General features: G+C 42.4%; 1 protein-coding gene across 1 annotated transcript in view; it reads right to left on the reverse strand.

Moving 5' to 3' along the window:
* Positions 1 to 9263, reverse strand: part of IL16 (interleukin 16) — a 51985-nt gene extending 42722 nt beyond the window's left edge. Inside the window, exons 1-2 of the mRNA XM_074964798.1 lie at positions 9192 to 9263; positions 2273 to 2681 (exon numbers count right to left, since the gene is read on the reverse strand). Of these exons, the coding sequence (XP_074820899.1) occupies positions 2273 to 2638 (366 nt within the window). The 5' untranslated portion in view covers positions 2639 to 2681; positions 9192 to 9263. The remainder of the gene's footprint in view (positions 1 to 2272; positions 2682 to 9191) is intronic.
* Between the last annotated feature and the right edge of the window lie 311 nt (positions 9264 to 9574).

Consider the following 9574-nt stretch of genomic DNA (forward strand, 5'->3'; position numbering starts at 1 on the left):
GGGAACACTAGTGAATCATACACGAACAACAGTGTAAGGCTCAGACAGGAACATGAATTCTTCCACTGCTGGGCCTGGAAGGAACTGCTGTTTGAGAGTTCAGTGCTCTGGATTTTTGTGGAGGGTGTTCGCACCTTCAGGGTCATGGGCACCAGGCACACGGCTGCAGGTAGTGTAAGGCAGAAAACTGATGGACTAACACAATAGTCTGGCACAGCTGTGTGCCCCAGTAATGTAACAGAAAAATGGATTCTGATTCCCTGAAATGAGAATGGGCCATGCATTGACCAGTGAATTTCTGCAGCTGATTATAGAGAACAACAGAGAGCCTGACGCCTTGGGACCTGAAGAAAATCACTGACTCTCTTCTTCTGGATATTTGAGGATAGGGGTTTTAAGAGAGGGCCAAGTGCTCTCTGATGCATACTGCACTAAGGAGCCGGTTATGACAGACCAGTGCGATATAGAGGGGATGTATCAATCACTTCACTGCATATTGCAGAGCCTCAGCAAGATGACACAGACGGGAGAACAAGGTAGATGCTGCCAGCATCTCTGCTCTCGTAGGAGGAAAAATGAAGACTTGATGGCATCACCGTGATTCCACACAGTATACAGAAGGTTAACAAGTGCCACCAGGGGACACTTACATTGCTAAAGATGAATTGATGTATAACTGTTCTCATGCGGCAGCAGCTAACTTGACTACCATAAATTCAAGGCACCTGGACTCTCTGACTTGACTATCTTTGGTAAAATGGTGAGAAGTCAGATGCTGGGAAACCTGGTGGCAGTTATTGGAACTCAGGGTGCTTTGGGTTTGTGGATGGACAAGCTGCAACAGCTGACAAGCACATGAGAATGCACTGTGCAAGGAAGGTAGAGTGGAATCCTTTGGCTGGCAGAGGCCAGCAGCCTCCTTTCATTTGCAGAGTGAGCTCACCAGCCAAAATGTGGAATGTTTCCATGCTGGAGGAAGGGTGTGGTTTTGCAGAGCTCCATCGTGATTTGGCGTCTTTTGGGGCTGGCTCAATTTAAGTCATTTTTTTTTCTTTCCGTTGGAATGCAGTAGAATATTCCCCGGGGGGGAGGGGCGGGGGGGCACGGGGGCTCTGTTTTGAGACTGAAATGTGCACTATATTCTCCTGATTCCCTTTTTGTCAAGTTTGGGCTATGTGCTGTGATCATTAGAGAGAAGCTCAAGTGGCACAATGGAGATTTGGATTCAGAGTTTGAACACCATAAGCATTACTTGGTGTTTGGATATGAAGTTCTGATTTGAGCCCATTGCTAAAGAAGATATGCAAAAATGAATGGAAGGAATATTTAATACAAAGGAATCAGTTCCCTCATACAGCTCAATATTTGTATCGCTAAAATGCATATGATGTAATAGGCATTAGGATACCATGGAGGTGACCAGCTATAAACTACCTAGGTATATAATGTATATTTAGTTCCTGTCACCAAGAAGGTTCTCAAAGTGCTTTAGTCTTTACTAGCTGAGTGGACAGACTATGTACTGTGTATTTAGCAGACGCTTCCCTTATGCCTGTAATGCAGCCACCTCTGGGATGAAACAATGTAGCTGCTTAGCAGCACACAGCAACAATATACAACACCTTAGGACAGAAAGTGACAAAATATGCAGCATCCAACTGCAATTGTAGGGGGAATTTATTATAGGTATCCAGAATGTAATCAGTCAATTTGAAAAATGGCCAGAATGGTGGGATTTCTACATTTCCTCTTGATAAAAGCAGCGTCAGTTTTTTAACAACCAGAGGCACTTAGGGTCTCACTTTTATATCTGTTAAGAAGGTGACATCTCTAGCAACATAGAGTCTACATCCTTCAAACTCAGACAGATCATTTGCCTACTGGATCACCTGAGTTTCCCCTAGTACTAACCCAGCTGCACCTCACTTAGCTTATAAGCTCTGACAAGAGCACTGTTTAAAAAGGGTCTGTGCTGTAATGACCCTGCTTTCTATTATGGCCGCTGGTCTGCTGCATTCCAGGTAGAGTGCAGCTCCTGAATGCACTGAGCATGGCTTAACATTCCACTGACTTCAATGGCATGTCAGTCAGCAGAGTGCAGTGGAGAGACCCTGCAGCCCAAGAGGGAGTGTAATACACTTTCTGTGCTATTTATGCCGAGTTGGACCGCTGCTGGCTCATGATCTCCGAGAATCAGTGGGGTGTCTTCTGTGCCCTGAGATTCATGAAACCATTGAAACATGAAATAAACAATAGTCAGTGAATTGCCTACCTGGATGAAGAACTTCCTTCTCATATTCTTGCAGCTTTCACTTCCATCATCTTTGGACTGGATCACGCTGGTGATCACAAGAGGATAAGGAGTGCTGTCATCCGGTTCTGAAGTGCATAGCACTTGTAGTCTAGGGCAACTGTCAATTTTCTCTTGATCCCAACTGGTAGAAATCTCAATGGGATCAGGGCATTTCTCATCTGGACTCGACCCATCATCAGTATCCTTGGTATTACAGAGTATAAGTGATCTTGAAATGGAGCGAAACTTTTTTGATTTCCTGCTCCCAACTCTGCTCTGTCGATCCACCTTCAGTGAGCTGGTGATGCTGCCCTTTTTCCTCTCATGTTCCCATTTGTGTGGCATGACAGTGCCAAAAACTTTCTCTAGTCCTCAGCAGCTAAATATCCTCCCAGAAGAGAAATATAAAAAGTGAGTTATAATTGGCCTCGTCCTATTTCCCCTCCCAGTAACCTACACTACTGAAAAGTTGTGATGAACAAATTGAGTCAACAGAGCCTTTCAGTCCACTAACAACCATGTGATGTCTTATGACTTGCAACATTATTTCTGTGCAGTGCTGTACTAAATTCTCCTTCACCATTTCATTCTCTTCCTATGCTCTCCAAGCACAGAGGAGTGCTTTAAACAAATGTTTTTGAGGCTTCTGTTGTGTTGCTTCTTCCTGGTTTCTGCTGAATTTGCAGGATGAAATCCCAAATTGAAAAGAAGATACACAAAAGCACTATTCTATCCTTCAAACTCACATAGAAGGAGAGGCTCTGCTTGGAGCCTGATTTATGACAGCGTTGTAATTCAAATAGGATTAATCAAATTGTTGAGGTTAAATTCTCTGCCTGGCACATCTGATTTGTAAGTGGTTTAGCTAAAGTAGATCTTGGCCATGAATAAGGAAGGAATGCCAGGCTGGAGTGAAACACTTACCTTTGGACAGCTAAGCCCACTTAAAAGAATCTGTGTTTAATTGCAAAAAAGAGATCCGTTGAAGCCATTTAGATGTGAATACCTGATTAAGGATTGAACCTCAGAAAAGAATACAACTCCAGCGTATTAATGCAAAAATAACCCATTAAAGGAATTATTTTTCCGCTGTATGTTTCTGCATACCAAATCAAAATAAAATAGAGCAGAAATGCCACGGAGTAGCAATGTGACATAAAAATTGGTACTTTATAAAATGAATATTAAGTAAAGGAATAAGCATATCAGAAAAATTAAGAAAAACTGGTCAATAAATTTTCAGCATAACCTTTTTCCATCATAAAATGCAAGTTAGTTGAAATTATTATGGTTTTCAGGAGCATATTGATTTTTGATGGGTGAAAGTTTAAATGAATCATTCTGACTTTCTCATTTCATTTTGATAATATTGAAACATTTTGTTTTAACTTTATCATCTCAAGTAATTTCATTTATACTTTTATAGTATATCAAAGTATTAATTTGAATCGTATATTTAAAATTATATGTTTATTGTTATATATCATTATGTTTGACGTTATCTAAATGAAATGTTTTGACCTTACTGAAACTAAATGATTTTACATTAGTGAAATAAAATGTTGCTGATTGTTAATTTTTTGGAATTTCCCATTTCACAGAAAATTTTGACTTTTCATTCCAATTCTGAATGTAAACAAATTTTGAAATGTTGGAATTTCCTACAGAACAGAAATTCTGTTTTCTGGCCAGCTCTAGTAATAAACTTATGCAATTATGCAGGGTTTATTTCTCCTGTTTTTATCTTCCTTTTGATCTGTTTATTAAAATGCACAGGTCCAGGAAGGTTATGGAATGTAGTTTACATTAAATTGAAAAGCATATTTAAAATAAATCTTTTAAAGTCTGTAGCTTTGATCCATGCAATTTGCACAATATGTTTTAGACTGGGATTTATTTCTTTCTCTCTCTTTTAGTGACTCTAGTGCTGGTTAAAGTTGTAAAACTGGCTGGAATATCTATTTTGCCCCCGAACAGGTCCACCCTGGCCAGGAAGGAAAGCTCTGAGAGGGTGGTTCAATCTCCATGTTCCATTCAGTCCTTAGTATCTCTGCGAGTGCTAGAAAAGGTGCCAGGTAATGCTAATTACGATGTAATGAGTTGAGGATTTTGTTGGACATTTTTAAAAATAATGAAATGTTCTTATTATGAATGTTTAATAGCACAAAGATCACGGACAGTGCAATAAAGCACAGAAAATGTATGCACAGGGAGATGATACTATAGGAATGCTTCTCAGTGGGCTCAGCTTCACTGTTTACAAGCACAAATTGCACTTGAAAAAAAGGTGCAAAATTTGCACCTACGTTTTTTGTGTCAGCAAATGAATTATGGGCGTAAGTCATAAGTTGCATGTTACAACTGAGATTTCTACCCACGGCTCTGCTGGCGATGCAAAAATGTGGGTGCAAATTTTGCACAGGCAAATTGCAGCTGCAAAAGGGAGACCAGCCACCTGAAAATGTGGGCTTGTAGATTTTACACCAAGCCAGCTCCACTGTATAATAGAACCCTACAAGACAGCCTCAGGATCACATTCCTCTCCTCTACCCCTCAGAAAAATACCCATAGAAACCAAACCAAATACTGAGGAAAAGAAGGAAAAATGAATAATGTGTAATAGAGAACCTGAGCAAAAGAGCTATATGCTGGGAAATATGTAGCTTCTAGAGGAGTACAAGATCCAGTCTGCATCAAAGTTTGTTTAATTTTGTAAAAGAAAAACAAACACTGCACATAGCCTTTTCATGAGAAGCAAAGAGGTCCCTTTATCCATCATTGAGAATATGCTAATACATATGGTGCCTTGAAGAGATTCAGGCATTTTGATAGGTGATGCTCTTTTATAAGAGTTTAGGATAATTTATTTTCTATCATACTAATAATAATATCCTTCTGCTTCACAGTGTCTTTCATCCAACAGGATCCCAGAATACTTCACAAATTACATACTAGCACTATGTGAGATTTTCCAAAGGAACGTTCTTCCATCAGAAAATGCCGATTCATTGAAATCAAAACGTTGTGTTGGAACGTGTCAATTTCAATGAAAATTTTTATGGAAATCTGCCAGCTCTTCTGCCCACCTCCCAGCTCTTTGGCAGCTCTCCTGGTGTGCTGGCACAGAGACTGGGCTCCCTGGGCTTCCAAGCTCTCCGGTTTCAGTTTTGAAGGAATCTTTCAACATCTAATCCTAATGTAGAGCTGTACCTCCCAGCTCTGTAATCACGCAATGCTTTACCTCCCCTAGTTTCCATTTATTGTTGAATGGAATCCTTCTCTATGAATAATCCAAGTACCTGTCTCCTCTTATTGCTCATAGTTTTGTCCAAAAGGATCAGCTGAGTGAAGTTAACAAGGGTCTGGTCAGTTTCAGGGCTGCTATTCTGAGGTGGACACTAATGAAACTGCCAAGAATTATGATCATTTCAGTTAGCAGCTTCTTGGAAAAACAAGAAGCCAGGCAGAGGGAGGTAATGGGGTTATTCATAGAGAAGGCTTCCCCAAGCTCTGAGATACCAAGGAGCATGGGGACCTGGGCCTGGAAATCTTTGAAAAAAATCCATTTCTGTTCTTCCAATATGGATTTTTTTGCTGTGAAAAAATTCATAGATCTGGTTGTTGTTTTTTTAAAGCAAAAAAGCCCCAGGACAAGCTCTGACTCTTATAACACATGACAAAGGAAAAAAGGCCTTGATTTAGGAAAGCATGTAAGCATGTGCACAAGTCCCAAACACATGCTTAAAGTTAAGTACATATGTAATTGTTTTGTTTTGTTTTTTAACGGGATGCTTTCCTGCCTAAAAATCCGGACAAACAGTAAAACATGGAACTCAGTTAATCCACCTACGTCAGAATAAAAGAGGGTATTTAGGCATAGCTAGATAGACATGGGGAGGCACGATGGTTGAATGGATCAGTAACCTGTGTTCTGTTCTCAGCTCTGACGCTGACTTGCTGGATGACATTGGGCAAGTCACTTCACCTCTCTGTGCCTCTGTTTCCCAATCAGTAAAATGAGGCCAATGGTACTCACCAGCATCCTCTATTTGTAAAGCACTTTGAGATACACGGATTTAAAGTGCAATGTACTATTGTTAGTCATAACTTTAACAGCCTAATCGTATCCAAATAACAAGAAAATATGCACATTGATCTAATTAAGTATCACATCTGCAGTTTGTATTACACTTTTTACATGGAATAATTTGCATTAGTTAACGGTAAATGACACCCACCCATATTATTGTGTAACGTCTTTTGGGGGTTGTTTTAGTTTTGTTGGTTTTTGGTTAAATAAGACTCTTTCATTGCTGCCCCGGTGTAGAAATCAGTCCAGTTGCTACTTTTTGACATAACAAATCCCCATTAGGACCTCAATATGTTAAGAAATTAATCTTGAAAAGCTCATGATAAAGATTACATTTCCTGTATGCTTGAGGGTGTTTGGACGGAAGGAAGGACGGACCTTTTATAACAGATGAAAGACAGAAAGTGGGCTTTGAAGAACAGTATGATTGATAGGGCTACAGGTATCTCAAATACTGCTCAAGTAGAGATCCAGCTAGTCCAAGTGCATCCCCATAACATCGGCATAGGAAGCAGTGTGTCTAACCTGCTCAGGAGTGCAAGTAGGATGGTACGCTCTAGTACGCAGTACCGGCATGAGATTTTTAGTGGGTATGGGGTACCGGAAAGAATTGGGGAGGCTAGAACCCCACTCTGGAGGGGGGTTGGAATTGCACTCTGCTCCTTAAAGGAGCAGAACGCAGCTAGGAAGGTCATTCATTCTTTATTTGGATCTAACAGCACAATACATATGCCAACTAACTTAAACAAAGGCTTTGTTTAAGTTTGTTAGCATATATATTGTGCTGTTAAGTTGATCAGGAGTCCTCAAGAGGGGAGGGGAGGGGAGGGGAGGGGAGGACAGAAGGTGTTCCAACAGTGTTTTTGATTCCTGATCCAGCCTCTGGATTATGAACATATACTGATAGGAGCATTCTAACCAAAGGACTGAGGACTTTAAAATAATCTGGAGCCTTCATATTTCCTTGATCCTTTGCAGATGGACTTATGAGTTGGATATGGTACAAAGACTGTTCTAGCCTCATTGATTGATGATTTCTTCCTTGCAACGGACAAAGTTCAGATGTCTGCTGACTTTCTCACCTGAGTCAGCAGCCTTTGATACCTGTGGTATAAGCAACATAGCCCTTGCTTGACTGGTTTTGTTCTTTCCTCTCCAAATGTCAAAGCCTGTTCCCATTGAGCTCAAAAGCAAAACTTCTTTTGATTTCAATGGGAACAGGATTTGGCCCCAAGAGATCAGAGAATGTGATTTTGATCAATTGCTTATCTGTCCAGAGACAGTTCTCATGCATGTTCTGCCAGGCTGGTTTTGATTGCCCTTCCTGTAGGTCATGCTGAGGAAAATAATCAGACAATTTGGGCTGCAGTTCTATGAAGATGCACATGGCACACACACAGTTCTATGCCTCTTTTCCATCAAACCCAGATGGTGCAGCATCTTTGCTTTCCTAGTGTCTGGTGGAGAGCAATACTTAGGCCTTGTCTACACTGCCAATTTAGAGTGCTGAAACTTTCTCGCTGAGGGGTGTGAACTCCCCCCCCCTCCCCCCCGAGTGACAGTGTGGACGCACTACAGCGCTTTCCGTACTGCGCTCTCCGAGGGCTGGTTTAACTCAGAGCGCTCTACGGGCATGGCTACACTTGTAGATGTAGGGCACTTTGAGTTAAACCCACCTTCGTAGAGTGCAGTACGGAAAGCGCTGCAATCTGTGCACACTGACAGCTACAAGCGCACTGGCGTGGCCACATTAGCAACTCTTGCAATGGCCACAGAGAGCAGGGCATTGTGGTAGCTATCCCAGCATTCAAGTGGCTGCAATATGCTTTTCAAACGGGTGGGGGGGAGAGAGTGTGACAGGGAGTGTGTTGTGTATATGTGGGGGGAAAGAGAGTGGGTTTTTCGGAGCCTGAGAGCATGTCAGCATGCTGTCTTGTAAGTTCAGACACCAGCAGACCCCCTTCCCCCGCCTCTCAAGCAACATTCCACAGTAATGGTTGCTTTGTCCCGGAGCAGATACGCAGCCAGCTGTCAGAAATGGAGCTTTGAAACGGCATATCCGCATTCCTACAGCCAATTCCAAACAATGACAAGAGTGGCCACTTGACTTAAGGGGATAATGGGACATTTCTGGAGGCCGATCAGAGCGCAGTAATGCAACACCTTGTTCACACTGACGCTGGGGTGTTTCAGCCGAGACGGACCAAGCGTTATGCTTCTGGTGGAGATGGATTACCAGGAGCGCTGCAACTGCAGAGTCCAGGGGCTCTAAGTGCCTTGCCAGTGTGGACAGGTCTGGAGTTAGGGCGCCCAGGGCTGCTTTAATGCACTCTAACTCACAAGTGTAGCCAAGCCCTACATCTGCAAGTGTAGCCATGCCCTTAGTTTGGACATAAAGGAGGCACTGATAGTGTGTAAAGGGAAAGTGGGGTGATGGTCCTTCCTATCCTTCTTCTATTTAAGAAGTTTTCAATTTGAGGGTGCTGCTGGATCCTCAATGACACCTGGGAGTACAGGTGGCACCAGGGGTCCAAAGCATCATTTTACAACTGCATCTGTTTAACAGATGCAGTTGTAAAATTTTAGACAAGTAAGGGGAGTGTCAGAGGGGACGGGGAGTGCGTGGGTGTCCTGGGCTGGGGGCGGGGTAGAGAGGAGTCACATGGAGGGTCATGTAGGGAGGTCACGTGACCCCCCCCCCTTGTGTCCCTCCCATGAGTGTAGTACCACCAAGAAATGATTTCTACTTGCACCACTGAACCTGCTGCATTTTTAGAATGAGACCATGGAATATGCATCACAACTTACCTCCAGATGTTCAAGGCCTTTCAGATGAGATAGGTTGCCCTTATAATGTGGAATCAGTGCTTCCAGGAACTCCTACGGTATATCAACAATAATAACATTAGGGATAGGTCTGAACTAAAAACTGAGATCTGAACAGCTCTGCACTAGGGGACAGTTCAGAGGCAGACAGCATCTCTTGTTAAAGGGTTTCAGTGTTTTACAAATATTTACTAAACTTCCCCTCCCCCCAGGAAGTAGTTAATTAAACCGAGCCTTTCTACAACTGGGTAAACTGAGCAAGATTAATGGCCAAACTGTGGTGCACCAGAGTAGGGTCCACCATGAGTGAGGATGGAATGGGCAGCAGAAGCCCCTTCTCTGCTCCAGCACACCCATACAGCAAG

Source organism: Natator depressus, chromosome 10 (genome assembly GCF_965152275.1).
Source record: "Natator depressus isolate rNatDep1 chromosome 10, rNatDep2.hap1, whole genome shotgun sequence".
In the NCBI taxonomy this organism is placed as follows: Eukaryota; Metazoa; Chordata; order Testudines; family Cheloniidae; genus Natator; species Natator depressus.